The sequence below is a fragment of the Podarcis tiliguerta genome (genome assembly GCF_965153285.1).
Source record: "Podarcis tiliguerta genome assembly, chromosome: 5".
Taxonomy (NCBI): domain Eukaryota; kingdom Metazoa; phylum Chordata; class Lepidosauria; order Squamata; family Lacertidae; genus Podarcis; species Podarcis tiliguerta.
In genome coordinates this window covers 64,030,959-64,046,722 of record NC_139538.1, presented here as the reverse complement: position 1 = coordinate 64,046,722, position 15,764 = coordinate 64,030,959, and the positions used below count along the sequence as shown (strand labels likewise).

The 15,764-nt window shown below is 42.3% G+C and overlaps 1 protein-coding gene and 1 long non-coding RNA gene across 3 annotated transcripts in view; one reads left to right on the top strand and one right to left on the bottom strand.

Annotated features, from left to right (window-relative positions):
* Positions 1–15,001, top strand: part of PAPSS2 (3'-phosphoadenosine 5'-phosphosulfate synthase 2) — a 44,653-nt gene extending 29,652 nt beyond the window's left edge. Inside the window, exons 7-13 of one of the 2 annotated variants that reach the window (XM_083443681.1) lie at positions 104–215; positions 1,286–1,315; positions 5,874–6,079; positions 7,679–7,814; positions 9,269–9,537; positions 10,609–10,838; positions 11,750–15,001. In XM_083443681.1, coding sequence (XP_083299807.1) covers positions 104–215; positions 1,286–1,315; positions 5,874–6,079; positions 7,679–7,814; positions 9,269–9,537; positions 10,609–10,838; positions 11,750–11,891 — 1,125 coding nt within the window. In that variant the 3' untranslated portion in view covers positions 11,892–15,001. The remainder of the gene's footprint in view (positions 1–103; positions 216–1,285; positions 1,316–5,873; positions 6,080–7,678; positions 7,815–9,268; positions 9,538–10,608; positions 10,839–11,749) is intronic. The other variant, XM_083443682.1, reaches the window with a different exon arrangement.
* Positions 3,231–5,960, bottom strand: LOC310679047. The gene is made up of 2 exons (XR_014512093.1): positions 5,834–5,960; positions 3,231–5,783 (listed from the first exon to the last, which is right to left on the bottom strand). It is a non-coding gene; the product is annotated as an uncharacterized lncRNA (long non-coding RNA).
* Positions 15,002–15,764: the final 763 nt, after the last annotated feature.

Here is a 15,764-nt window from a genome sequence, read left to right as displayed (position 1 = left end):
CATTGTATTTAATTAGAAAGTAATTTGCAATACTTAAAAGTGTGAAAACAGGCAGTCTTTGCTTGTGTTGTAAATCTGCCATATGGTGTTCTCTTTTTTTCAGTTGGATCTACAGTGGGTTCAAGTCCTAAGTGAAGGTTGGGCCAGCCCATTGAAAGGGTTTATGCGGGAGAAAGAATACTTGCAAGTTATCCATTTTGGCACCTTGCTTGATGGTATGATTTGCCGGCTCCTACACTTTGTCTTTAGAGCTTTTGTCTGCCTGTATGCACATTGCGGGAAATTCAGCAGAAGAAATCAGTTCAGAACACTTACCTGTTGAGGTGACTGGAGCATAGCTTTTGAATGAAACAGTTCACATTACTGCTGTATTGGGAGATGTGAAAAAACCTGCTGATCACAGGTGCATCCATGCCAGATTCTGGGCATGTCCAGTTGAACTAGACCTAGCCTCACTCCCAAGGGGCACAGAAAATGCACAAAGCCTAAGCCTTTGTTTTGGGGGAGCATTTCAGGCAGTCATAAAAGCTTTCCTCTTTATTTCCCAAGTCGCTGGGCTTTAAAATGCTATTTGTGGTGTAATGGATAGAGTGTTGGTCTAGGAAGCCTTGGGTTCAAACCCCCACATGCATGAATCTCACTCAGTTATCTTGGATCACTTACTGGGCATAATGCAACAAAAGTTAGTTGTAACTAAATTTCCCTGAAACCTAGAGCTGAAAGTAGTTTAAGGGATGCTTTACTTCCCATGGGGTATGCACACATTTCTTATGTCCCACCACTGCCCCCTGCAAATAGGATTTTGTTTGTTTTTTTGAAAGAATACACAACCTGGAAATCTTAGGAAAGTGGAATGGAGCCCTCTTCACTTAAGTCCTATTCCACTGCTTGCCATAATATTTATTTGCAAAGAACCTTCGTGAGTAACACATGCGATCTTTTAATCTTGCCTACTATATGGAGTTGTTGTTATTAACATAAAATAGGAAAACCTCAGAGCCCTTATCATGTGCAACTAGTGGCCCCAAATAAAAACCTACATTGTCATTTGCACAAAAGGACAGATTCAGTCAGTGGGTTCCAGCCTTGCATCATAATACAGAACAGGAGGCACAACTGCACCTGTGTTAGCTGCACCCTTGAGAACCTTTTTCTCTCTTCCTGCATTGGTCTGAATGAAGCAAGAGGATGTTGAGGGTTAGAACATCAAATTGAAGTTATTTGCCTGGGGGTGGGGGATGACCCAGTTAAAATATGGTTGATAATTGTGCTTATATTTTGCCAGGAAGGGGTAGAGTTGATATATCCGAGCTTGGTACGTATTCAGTTGTTTTCTTCCCCCACTATGGTATGAAAATAATTACAGTTATGAGATTTTCACTTAAAAAGTTAGAAAATGTATGTTAAGGAAATGAAATTTTGATGTAGAGGTCTGCAATCCGTTACGAGTATATTCGTGATCCAACCAGTTACCAGTACCAGGTTCCTCAAGCATTTTTATTGGCTGGGAAAGGATACATCTTAACTGGCTTTAAGCCCAGACTGGCAAAGCTCTTATTAATTTCCATGGATCAGGTTTGCACTCAGTTCATTCGTTTAAGGCGATTCCTCACTGAATATTAGCCATGTGCAACTTGTCAACCACTGACCCACATGCAGCGCTCTCCAGTGCCATACGCTGAACATTTGATGATAAGGCCATTGGCGGAATCCAGTTTTATCTCTAAAATCTATATATTTCCAAAGAGCTTTCGATAAGACTTAAATAAAAATGCATCTGGTTGAATTGCACTATGAATATATTAAAAGTTCCTGATTATGCATGGATTAAATATGGGTGACCTATAGACTTGGTAAGTATAAAATTTAAAATAAGGTTAGCAGAATCTGCACAGTGGCTTGGATTCAAAGGTTCCCCTTCCGTGAGCAGAAAACCTCTTTTGATCATGGAAGGGCTGTGGAAGAGTGTTGCGCAAGAACAGTTCTTCTGTTTCTGCAATACCATTTGCTATTATTGCTCTGGATTCCACACATTAACTGGCTTTACTTTACATCCCTGACATATGTGCAAAGCAAGCCCTCGCAGCTGGAATGCAGAAAAGCACTTACAGCAGCCACTTGCTATTTAAAATCCCCAAACACCAAGAGCCAAGCAAGCCTGGCTTTCCTAATGTTTGTTAAGTGGCTATTGCAAGCACTTTTCAATGGGGACATGTTTGCTCTCCAGCCATGACGTCATACTTTCCAGGGGTGAACAGCATGTGTCCAATGTAGTTGCACAATTTATCTGGATGCTGCAGTGTAGTCCAAGATACTTTATTGCATTAGACCTTCAGTTTGTACCCCAGCCATTAAGGTTTGCTTTGCCCAAATGTAAAGGATTTAAATAAAGTCTTCAAAGAACAGTGCTAATGACTGTACTTGCTTTTTGCTAGTGCGTCTTTGGATCCAACCCATAACCAAGATGATCAGATGGATAATCTCAAGGATAGTTAGAGTAGTGCAAATAATCACCGAATCCATTAAAATTTGACTTTGAAATTGTAATGAAAATCACATGCATTCAATGGTTAAAACTGCCATGATACTTCATTTCAAATTTGTCATTGATTATATTTTTTATGAACTGAAACCTTCAAAAAAAGTTTTAATATGTTTGTGAGCGTTAAAAACAACCACCAGCTAAAAAAAAAATGGGTAAGTTTACTAGAGGGTATAGTTTTTACAAAGTAAATGTTGTGTTTGAACAACAACAAAACAAAACTGATTGTAAATATCCTGGCATAGGAACACTGGATGCACAACAAAACAGAAAGGCAAAGTGATATTTTGATGTTAAGAAGTGGCATAAACTCAGCGTGTTAAAGCCAACATTAGTCACAGTCTGAGTAGACCTATTGAAATAAATGAATTTACATAACTCTGAGTAGGTCTGATGTTGGGTATTACCCAGTATTGCACATACTGGAATGAGCAAGAGCATGAGTTACAGGGTTTTTTTAGTGTGTAGGTGGGATGGTGGGGATGGCTATGCATTTGGAAAACGTGCATTTGGAAATATAATGTGCATTTGAAAAAATTGGTGTGAGGGACAAGACATGTTAGGTATATTTGTTTATTAAGCACTTTACTGTGTTGAGGGCAATATGAACACAATCATGTAAGGAAAGAATGCACTGAGTTTCCATATTACCGTATTAAAAGACTTTTTTCTCTGGGGCCAGAACCTCCTTTGATGCACCTTCATCATTGGGAAGATAATGCTTCTTTGCATCCTTGTAAATACTCTCAAAGTACTCCTGTTTTGTGCCTTAGGCCTGTCTCGCACCCTGTGTTCCTTCTTCAGTCTATGCAAAAACAGCTGGTGTTTTGATGTTCTACTATATATTTTGATCTTATAATGATGTTATATTATAATGGATATATAGCTAGAAGTGTTTTGTTTCCACAAATTGTTGGGTCCTGCTTTTCATTTTGAGTCCAGTGTTTGCACTTACCAGCCTTTTGGTGCTGGCACGATGGGTTTTGGTAGCAAATATACGGGTGAGGATTGCAGAAGGGTTCTTGCAAATTGATGACCCTACAAAGAATTTGACCTTGCCCTTTAAATCCATGGAGTACATACTCTCAGCATGAAATGGCCCAATTTTTCATTAATGAAAACATATTTCATATGTATGTATATATGTATGGATACATATCTTGGAGGAGTGCTACACTCACCATTTTCCTTCCCCCATTGTATGAAAGACAAATATCTAACTTCAGCTGGGTATGACAGGCAGAGGAGATCCAGTCAGTGAACTACCGTAATCCATATAACTCCCTAATAATTTATTAATCCCTTTTGGTTTTGCTCACTAAACTCTTCTTTTTCCTAGTCAGGCCTTTCAGTTGACCAGACCAAATATAGGCCTGGACTGAGTCTGAGGCAGACCTTCTAAAAACACTTGGCAGCTTAATTTTGCAGACAAAATACAGCTGTGGCAGAAGAAATTGAGCAGGCCACTCTGCTGATTTGAGAGCACACTGAACTGAACTGTCAATCTTGCTCTGGCTGTGCTATGACTCTACTGAGTCACCTACTTGAAGGAGCAATTTGTACAGAGTTTATGGCTATATATGCCATTTGATCAGTGTAGCGATCATATGTCCTCTTTTTCCAGGACACTTCCTCTTTTTCATGGGTAGAGTCATCCTAGAGATCCACAATTAAAAGTAGAAGTTGGCCAATGTCTCCTCTTTTTTCGCTCTTCAAAATATGGCAACCCTACAAATTTATAGATAAATTTTGCTGCAAAATCAAAGAAAACAAACCTTAGTTTAAAAAAGAAGAGAGTAGCTACTGGTGAAGAGCAAAGGTCCGAAGGTCACTCATATAAAATGCTAACGATTATATGAGTCTTGGAAGCAATCAGCAAACAAACCAGTAATCATTACAAGACATCATATCGTTCTGAACTCTGGTTCTGAACTAAGGGATTCACTTTGTCCTTGATCCAGGAGTTGCACAGCCACTCCTAAGTGTTCCTGTGTGTTTCCCCCATTCGCTCCAATAAGAGGGCACAGTACTGTGTGCATAACGGGATGTTGAAACAAAGCTCCTCCTATTGAAGTGGATGAAGAAATCCTTACTTGCACCTGAATGCTCATGCCTTGTGGCAACATGCGAGGAACCAGTGTGTATGGATCTGTAACATTCTAAATAAAAACAACAACTTAAAAGTCCAACTAGGAGGTAGATATTGCATCCTCTAACATCTTTGTTGAGGTTGATGTTGTACCAACAAACTGTAGTGGTATGAAAGGGTGTTTGTTTTTTACAAGGTGAATTTTTATTTAGTAGCTCATTTGGTATCCAACCTTTCAAGTCAGTTCAAGTTAAGTCCAAAGTATGAGATTATGCCATCCAGTGTACTGTCTTGTGACTTCCCGTGCTTTGGTGTTATTTAACCGGGTTTTAACCACAGATTTAATGTGAAATGTTTTTCATTGCTCCGATGCTTTAATTATTGCAAATGGTTTTTTATTGCATTTTGAAGGGTTATTGATTTTAGTGCTTCAGTGCAAATTGCCCTTGGAGCAGAAACACCAAAAGTTCACTTTTAAATCAAATACATTTCACCTCTAATCTCTGTGCTATGACTCAGAACACCCTTCACCATTGGGTGTGTGACAGCCTTAGCAAAGTGTGACAGCTCCTGGACAGAGACAGCCTTAGCAAAGTGATCCATTCTCTGCTAACCTACAGATTAGACTACTGCAATATGTTAAAGGTGCAGTTGTCTTTGAAGACTGTTTGGAAACTACAGTTACTTCAAAATACGGTTGTTAGACTGTGAACTGGGGCAGTTGATTGGGAGGTGTCTCTGCATGGAGAAATTGGATGGGGACAAGTTTCTCTCTCACTTTTACATATCAATTTCTGCTGGATCTGTTTTTAATTGCTGCTGTTTTATCCTGGGGGTCCCACCCTTTCCTTTTCTTTTAAAGTTTTATGTTGTAAGCATCCCTGGGTGTTTTGTTTTAACATTAAAGCATGATATATAGATTGATTGATTGATTGATTAAATAAGTAAATCGCCAAAACCTACAATTGGTGACAAGGACCTTCTCGTTTCAGTGCTTCGAGATGAGCAACTTAACCACCCTTTTCACATATCTGTGTGCCCCCCCCCATGTTGTTGAGCCATAGCTCTGATCATCAGTGGCTATTGGCCATGCTGGCTGGAGCTGGAACACAGCAACATCTGTGGAGCCATCCCTGATGTACTATCATCTATCTATCTATCTATCTATCTATCTATCTATCTATCATCTATCTATCTATCACCTATCTATATATATAATTGAAATAAAATTTATTTCAACAGATGGCGTTATTAACTTGACCATTCCAATTGTCCTACCAATAACTGCGGAAGACAAGAAACGCCTGGAAGGATGCAATGCGTTTACACTGGAGTACAATGGGCGGAGGGTGGCCATACTGCAAAATCCAGAATTTTTTGAGCACAGGAAAGAAGAACGTTGCGCACGTGTTTGGGGGACCACATGTGCAAAGCACCCGCATGTAAAGGCAAGTGATCACAGAATAAGTTCCTCTATTTCTGTGGCAATGAATATGAGCAACCCGTCTACCTATTTAGGTTGATAGCTCTGCATCACTTCAATAGAGAATATAAATTCTGCTGCAGCAAGAATTAGGGCCTCCTAGGGAGTGGCCCCAGGACTCTTTCAAGAGGTGCAGTTGCATACCTTCCTCCAATGGCACTGTAAAAGCTCACTCACTTATCAGGGGGTCTCAGTAGCCGCTTGCTATGTTTTTAAATTGCTCATAACATTTCTATTTCGGGGCAGGTGAGAAAGGTGATACAGTCGCATTTGTAATTACACTGGGCGCTTTTCAACTAAATTATGATTCTAGTGCAAGGATTTGCACTAGTGCAATGGGTTGTCCCCCCACGTGCCACTTACATCATTCCCAGTTGTGCTCTGGAGGATTAGTGGAACCCCCAGAACAGATTTAGGGGGTTTAGGAGAGAGTGAGATCATTCCGTTGTACAGGGAGAAATGCCTGTGCTGACAGAACAATATGCTTAACGCTACATATAATACAACACATGGTTGTTGTTGTTTACTGTAGCTATTAATACTGGGTTTTTAAATGCCTTGAGCTTTCCTTTCCTTTTCTTTTTTTGAAAATGAAGGTTGGCAAGGTTTGAAATAAATACATCTTTGTATTAGGAGCTAAAGATAGCAAGTTTCATAATGCAGAAGTCTCAATAACTATTTTGCACCAGTCCACCTCCCACCCCCTTGCCTTTTGAATGGCTGCTGGGGTTGCTGAAGGCTGTGCCTTCCAGCTAAGCCTGAGCCTTTGCACCTCTCACCTAAGCACTGCCTGAAAATTGAAAAATTGAAAGGATGGCAGTGCATGGGGGGTGGGGACAGATTAGAATGCACCAGTGAGAACAGAATCTGCCTTCCCTGGCATGCTCAGGGCTCCACATGTTCCTCCTTCCAGCCTAGTTCCTGGAAAGGCTTTCTGAACTCATTGCAAAATCAAGTTTATGAATCAGAAGCTAGCAACAGTAGATAATCTCTACTGTAAATAGGCAAAGTTCCGAGATCTAAGTATATGGCAATATGGCCATGATATCAGAATTTTCAAGCAATGTTTTTCTAAACATGTAGCTGGGAGAGGAGAAGCGAAAGTGTCATTCTTTGCTTCGAATTATCTTGAACTGCCTGGAAGCCACAGTTTGCCTGCCACTCCTGCTACATTTCTGGTTTTTAAGCAGTCAGCACCAGAAAACCTCTTCGATAAGGTCCCTCCCTCATTTTACCATGGATAGCAGCTGTAACCCCACAGTTACATTATAAGTATCATTTTGCCTTAAGAAGAGTTTGGATTTGATATCCTGCTTTATCACTACCCGAAGGAGTCTCAAAGCGGCTAACATTCTCCTTTCCCTTCCTCCCCCACAACAAACACTCTGTGAGGTGAGTGGGGCTGAGAGACTTCAGAGAAGTGTGACTGGCCCAAGGTCACCCAGCAGCTGCATGTGGAGGAGCGGGGAATCGAACCCAGTTCACCAGATTACGAGTCCATCGCTCTTAACCACTACACCACACTGGCTCTAACTGGCTCACTAACTGTGGTGTCCTTTGATAGATGGTGATGGAAAGTGGAGACTGGTTGGCTGGTGGAGACCTCCTTGTATTAGAGAGAATTAAGTGGAATGATGGGCTGGATCAATACCGCTTGACTCCCTTGGAGCTGAGACAGAAGTTCACAGAAATGAATGCTGGTAAGTGTTTGCATTTGCAACATTGCTTGTACCATGTGGCAGGGAGCAGGGCCTTCTCCCTGGTGGTTCCAACACTCTGGAACTAGTTGTCCTGCAAGTGTTGAGGAACATATATAAACCACACTGATCCAGTACATTATGTTGCCTGATGCTGAGCCCAAGTGGCGTCCCCCACTAAGGTAACACGTTAAAAAGATTTGCACCAATTCCTGGCTTCATCTATTCCCACCCTCCAGGAGTTCTGCTGAAGCAATAGTTTGACCCTGCTCTTTGGTCCACTGAGACTAACACAGTGGTGGCTGTCCTGTCCTTCGAAATGATGGGACAGCAGCATTTTCGAAGCCTCAGAAAGGCAGTAAAACAGGAGTTTTCCTGAGCGCATAGCTGGCGTTGAGCAACTCTTTTGGAGAGTAATGTTTAAGAGAGGTTTTGATTTAGGATGCTGAATTTTCTTATTAGGATGATTGTTTCTGATGTGCAGATTTGCAAGTGTCTCTGTGATGGCTTTTTTGCTCTTTTATTAGGATATTTGTTGTTGTGCAAGTCAAGAGATGTTGAAAATGAGGCGGACCATAAAATGTTTAGAAATGAAAACAATGTGATTCTCTCTTTCATGGGGGGTGGGGAAGAGGAAGTTATGTTCTTTGGATCGTGCCGTGGAGAAAAAAATTTAGTTTCCTACTATAGAAAGTCAAAGGCCTCCAAGGAGTAAATTATATTCATGCTAGAATTCCAATGCTGATGTTGGCTTTATTAACAGGGATGGGGAACCAGTGACCCTACAGATGTCACTAGACTCCAGCTTCCATTGGCCCCAACCAGTGGTCAGGGATGATGGGAATTACAGTCCAGCAACATCCAACCGGGACGCGGGTGGCGCTGTGGGTAAAAGCCTCAGCGCCTAGGGCTTGCCGATCGAAAGGTCGGCGGTTTGAATCCCCGCGGCGGGGTGCGCTCCCGTTGTTCGGTCCCAGCGCCTGCCAACCTAGCAGTTCGAAAGCACCCCACGGTGGCAAGTAGATAAATATGGACCACTTACTAGCGGGAAGGTAAACAGCGTTTCCGTGTGCGGCTCTGGCTCGCCAGAGCAGCGATGTCACGCTGGCCACGTGACCCGGAAGTGTCTCCAGACAGCGCTGGCCCCCGGCCTCTTGAGTGAGATGGGCGCACAACCCTAGAGTCTGTCAAGACTGGCCCGTACGGGCAGGGGTACCTTTACCTTTACCTTAACATCCAATGTGCAAGGGTGCAGGTTCCCCATCCCTACTTTATAACGACCTTGGTTTAGGGATCTGTGTGTGCATGTTTTATATTATTATTAAGCCTGTAAATATTAAAAGCTGCTGCGTTTAATGTAGGTCCATATCATCTACTTTTCACTGCTTAGCCTCGTGGTGCAGTTTTGCATGTCCTGGATCCTCCCGCATCTTCATTTCCCACTTCTTATCTTTCAGATGCGGTGTTTGCTTTCCAGCTGCGCAACCCTGTGCACAACGGACATGCCCTGCTGATGCAGGATACCAAGCGGCGCCTCCTTGAGAGGGGCTATAAGCATCCTGTGCTGCTCCTGCACCCTCTCGGGGGATGGACCAAGGATGATGATGTGCCCCTCGAGTGGCGCATGAAGCAGCATGCTGCAGTGCTGGAGGAGCATGTGCTGGACCCAAAGTCCACCATTGTGGCCATTTTCCCTTCTCCAATGTTGTATGCTGGACCGACAGAGGTATGCATCGTTTCGCTGTCCTCCTTTGCTTCTCCCTACAATGGGATTCCTTTCCTTTTAAATTATGTCTCTTAAGTCTTGGGAATTCCCTGGGAATTGTAGCTGCAATGATGGGGACTACAAATCTCCAACAGAACATGATCAATGCCCTCACTAACAGAACAAGCCTGTGCATACTTAGTTCAGTGGGGCTTATTCTCAAGTAAATGTGTATAGGATTTTCGCCTAAACTATTATTTCCAGGATTCTTTGGAGACAAACATTGCAAAACCACTGTAAGCTCAAAAGGGCTTACAAATATCAGCGAGAAGACAGTTGCAGCCCCCAAGCTCACTATAAAGGTAAAGGGACCCCTGACCATTAGGTCCACTCATGACCAACTCTGGGGTTGCGGCGCTCATCTCGCTATATTGGTTGAGCCACTTCTGGCGAACCAGAGCAGCGCACAGAAACACCGTTTACCTTCCCACCAGAGCGGTACCTATTTATCTACTTGCACTTTGACGTGCTTTCAAACTGCTAGGTTGGCAGGAGCAGGGACTAAGCAACGGGAGCTCACTCCGTGGCAGGGATTCAAACCGCTGACCTTCTGATCAGCAAGTCCTAGGCTCTGTGGTTTAACCCACAGCGCCACCCGCATCCCCAGGCTCACTATAGATGCAACACAAAAGAGGGGTTGGGAGGGAGCAGGCAAAATCAAGTTCAGGCACTAATTCTTAGTTACAGGGATTTTGTGGTGAGCATATGGAGCAGGGGGCAAATGGAGAAGGGAGTCAAATTGCTGATCTTCCAGCAAAGCCTGTCTTTTCTCCTCTCCTATAGTGTGATGGAATGGCTGCTGAAAGTTGAGGGAGGACCATGAATTTGTTATGGGTTTTCATCCAACCCTCCTTGTAAGATTTTAAGCAGAGGTTGGATGGCCATCTGTCATGGATGTTTTAGCTGAGATTCCTGCATTGCAGTTAGTTGTGGACTTCCAAGTCTACCATTCTATGATCCCTCAACGTTTTTTCAGCCAAACTCAATCCATCCATCCATCTGTCAAACATTAATCCTGTGGCGCTTCCTCAGGTCCAGTGGCACTGTCGGGCTCGGATGATTGCTGGAGCCAATTTCTACATTGTGGGCCGGGATCCGGCCGGTATGCCTCACCCAGAGACCAAGAAAGATCTGTACGAACCCACACAAGGTGGGAAGGTGCTCAGCATGGCTCCAGGACTGAACTCTGTGGAAATCATTCCCTTCCGAGTAGCAGCATACAGCATAGTACAAAAGGCGATGGTCTTCTATGATCCGGACAGGTAAGTGACACAGTAAATGACCACCTGTAGCAGAGGCTTAGTGGTTTTGTAACGGCTTACCTAGGCCTATGTGCTCATTTGCATCAGAAACAGTTCTTTCCCACATTCTCCTCCACATGAACTATGATGAGACTTCAAATGAAATGGCATGAGGTATGTTGAAAGGCAACTGAAGCCTCACAGATGAAAAAAGTATATGTTGTTAATTTAAATTGCTCGAAACTGTGGGGAGGCTCATTTTGCAGCATGTGAAAATGTCTGAAAAATCTGTTTCTGGGTTTTGGATTAGCCAGGATGTTGAAATATAACTGCCTGTAGCTGCAAGGCAGCTCGCTCCATCCAGGATTCATTTTGGAAAATTACAAAATCAGAGTTTGCAAAAAGAGCTGCCCAGTCGATAAGCGCCCATAGAGAAATAGCGCAGCGAACATTTATGTTCTGGTTCATGAGCTTGATTCACTCCTCCGTGATATTGTGAAGCGCAACCTTGAAATCTAAGTTTCAGTTCTGGGCTTGTTGGAGAGCCCATTGCACCCATTTCCATCTCATTTGTATGCTCATTAAGATGAACCGAAAAGTTGCAACTTCTCTGTGTTGCTGCTGGTATTTCATTCTTTCTACAGTCATACCTTGGAAGTCAAACAGAATCCATTCCAGAAGTCTCTTCGACTTCCAGAACATTCAGAAACCAAAGCACGGCTTCTGATTGGCTGCAGGAACCTCCTGCAGCCAATCGGAAGCCACAGAAGCCCCTTCGGATGTTGGGCTTCCAAAAATAGTTCGCAAACTGGAACACTCATTTCCGGGGTTGTGGCGTTCGGGAGCCAAAATGTTCGAGAACTAAGCTGTTTAAAAACCAAGGAAGAACTGTATTTGTAATGTCTTCATGGATAACTTTTTTTGCTTACTAGGCACAATGAATTTGACTTCATTTCTGGCACACGCATGAGGAAGCTGGCTCGTGAAGGCGAAAACCCCCCTGAAGGATTCATGGCGCCAAAAGCTTGGAAAGTGTTAACTGAGTACTACATGTCACTGGGAAAAAATAATTAATTTTGCTTTTATCCAAGTGCGTCTTGGTTTTTAAAGATGGGCTCTTTCAGTTGATTTATATGCTGTTCTACATCTTCAACTTTGAAATTTTCTGCTTTTTGTGGGCATTTTCTTCCCAGCTTTCCCCTCTCTGAAGTTATTAGGAAATTTCCTCTTAATTTCAAAGGAAAGCCATAGAAGAGATTTTATGGTACATATATATATATATATAAAGAGAAAGATTATGGGAGTCCAAAGCCATATACTGATTTATCACAGCCTTTCGAAAGAGGTTGTCTGAACTGTGCAGAATTATGCAGCTGAAAAATTTGGAGTTATTTATCTGTTCTTCTTTGTTGCTTTTAATTCATTCCCAGCTTGCTCAATGCAATTAAGTAGGACTTTTGCTCCTCCTCCTCCTGAGCAGCACTAAATGGGAAGTTTACTTTCTGCCTAACTATGGCATGGCCTTTCATATCCCTTTTAGTGGATTGATGCGACATTGTTTTTTTTTAATTATGGTGATTATTAATAAACACCAGCATCCTGATTCATCTGCAGAAACCCTCGTAATTCCACATCAGATTTCTCCCATCATCTCAAATCAATTTTCAAACTGTTGCAAGCAATTTGGAGAGTCCTGGGAAGTTGATTTAACACTTAGCAGGGATTGCAGGGCCAGCTCAGAGCACTTTGTTGTCTGAGGCAGAACAGCAAACAGTGCCCTGCCCTTCAGTTCAAAGTGCATAGGATCCAAAGCCAGTCAAGCTATTTTGGCACCTGAGGCAGAAAATTCACTGTACTGCTCAGTTGGTTAGAGCATGATGCTGATAAATCCAGCGTTGCAGGTTTGATCACTGTTCTACTTTTGAACTCCTAGATTTTTACACATTGGACGGTAAACATTGCAGGTGCCGTGAAGGAACTAGGGTGTTGTGGTCTGAAGTTGATACCATGAATCCATTGCTGAAGTTTGTCTGCCGCATTCAATATGTGAAGCTCTTTGGAACAGCCTGGAACTTTTATTGAATCCAAGCTTTTTAAGTGAATTCCTAGCCTTCGTGAATGCAGCCTGGATGTTGTATTGGCAAAGATTGTTCCATAATGCAGAACAGATCAGCCATCCCTGGGGCTGTATGGGAATTCCAGCTGCTAGTCATATTCTCACAATTTAGCAATAGTTGAACTAAACCTCACTGAGGTTTCTGGTTAATCTAAGGTTCTTCCGAAATGTGATCTAGGCATTCAAGTGCAAACACAATTTGTTATACAAATATTAATACGCTTACAAAAGCAGTGGTTGTTTGTGCCAGTGCTTCAGTCAATTGTGACTGCATATGAAATTTATTATGAGACTTTAGCATAGAGGGGGAAGAAAGCATGATATATTCCTTCTCTTCAGTCTTAACTGCTGTAGTTAAAATAAAAAAGGCACTTGAAGCCCAACACTGAGTTAGGCACAAGAGCTAGCACACTGGTATTAGTCCACCTTCGTCTGCTAAAAATGCCTTTTTTAACAGTGCATTCCTATGCATGCTAACTCAGAAGTCTCATTAAGTTTAATGCTGCTTACTCTCGGGTGCGTATAGGATTGCTGCCTTAATTTCTACCACATGTGAACATTGTTCATATGGAATACAAAGAGAAATGTATTTTGTAGCCCACATGGATTTTACATTCAAATTACAGATTCTGGAACTGTAGCATGTGCTTTGGTCATGAAAAGCATCCATAGATTTAGAAGAGGAACCAGATGCTCTTCTGTAAGCAGAAAGCGTCCCATCTATTTGTCTTGGAGAGGAGGACAGCTTATCTGCAGAATTCACAAAATATTGGTGGTAGTAGTAGTAGTAGTTGGATTTAAGATAACACAAACCCACTAAAGTCAATTTCACCAAATCCACCTGATCTGAATGTTATTCAGTCGTACAAGGGACAGAGCACAGAAACAGGCAGTACCGTAGTTGTGTATGTAAAGTTGCTGTAAAAGTTAAGACTAGAACAGGTTAATGACAGTACACGGGGACCAAACCCTTCTCCCATGTGAGCAGATTGCATATGTGGGACTCCCTCCCTTCTTGCTCTTCTTCTAATAAGTTTTCCTCCCATATGTTGAGAGCTGAGCTGGCCCAACAGAGGCCCTAAGCCAGGTCATAGACCAGATTGCGCCCAAACTTTGGCCAAGTGTTTTAAGTCAAATACAAACTGCAAACTTAAAAAAAAGATCTGCCTTTCCATCTGTCTTATCTAGGAATGAAATAATATGGTTTCTAAAGATTGTGAAATGATGTTCTTATTTCCTGTAGCAATCATGCAACAAACACATCTTTGCCGTCACAATATCGTATTTGAGGATGCCTTTTAACGGTTCCAGCTTTTAAAGTTTTGGAATCCTCATGACAAAAACCCAAAAGTATAGTAGGGCTGCATCCAAAAGTTGTTCTGTTGGCACAAGGACTTTTGCTTGTGCACTGGAACTCCTCCTCCCCCTGTGCACCCCAAATCTGTTCTAGTGGTTCCTCCAAAACTCCAGAACAGATTTGTGGTTGGGGGTGCGGCAGCATTCAGGAAGAGGAAGGGGAAGTTCTGTTGTGCAAGCAGAAGTCCTTGGGCGGATGGGATGACTTGGTCAGATACAGCCCATGTGTTCTTACAACTTGTGTGAAACAAATGCAGCCACTGGGCAGAGAGCATCCACTGTTTTTGCTGTACAACAGGCTGAATGGGATCTGCAGTAAAATGCAATGAATTAACTAGAGATTGAAAATCAGCTAATGTATATTAACAAGAGTGCCTTTTATATCCAAGCCCTCTGGAAGGGACCTTGAAGATAGAAACGATCTTGCCATTTTATAATTTAATTGATATTTTAAATAGTGTTTATATATTTCTTTTCTTTTTAACCTTATACTACTATATCCATTGCCATCAGTTCAAATATATATGGGGTACTACTCCTTTTAAATAGTTAAAGAAGAATATTCTGTAATATTTTATAGCATATTTATTACAGACACGAGACTGGAATGTATGCCTTAACTGAGATATATATCTTGATTAAAATGTCTTCTGAATTTCGTATTCTATTACTAGAATTTGCTTTTAATATCAATAAATATTTCTATGTTCAACTATTTCCTGACATTTCCTATTTATTGAAGGCCAAAACCTGCTGTCTACTGTCTGCAACCCCAAAAGCCATTGGCTAAGATGCTGTGATGTCATGGAATGTTCTGTGTGGCACTGTGTCATGCTCAGTGTGAAGTTGCCAGCAGCAGAATGTTGTCAGAGTCCAACTTGGAAGAAAGCAAAGCTTCATTTACACAGGCAGAAGAGCTATGTGCTGTTACCAGGAAGGCAGGATGGAGGCAGGAACACTCAGGGTGTGTGTACCCATCGTGCAGAGTGAAGGCCAAGAACAGAATAGGAAGCAATCACATGGCAAGCTTTTGCTAAAAAGCATGATGTTAAGTATTTTAAATCAAAAGGAGAGCTAATTGAGTCAGTAAGATGATTCCATGGAAGTGTCCCAGAAGTACTGAGCAGAAGCACAGAGAGCTGAGGAAAACACCCAAAGGCAAGACAGAAACCTCTGGCAGCTGATTTCCCCCTGCTGCTTCGTTATGGCAGCACTATCACTGGAATGAAGTAACCTGGTTTTAACCTGGTTTGAAGGGGAAGATGGTTATATGGAATGAGACTGGAGCTTCAGGTAGGCAGGGCTCTGCACTGAGATTGGGTTACATGTTCTCCAAACCCAACTCTTCTCCACTTATTCCCCACTTGTCTCACATTCAAACAATCAGTCTGCACATGACAGGTTGTGCTTGGGCAGCCCAAGAATGTGCAGAAGGGACTGGGCTTGGACCACGCATGCAGCTATGTCCAGTCCCT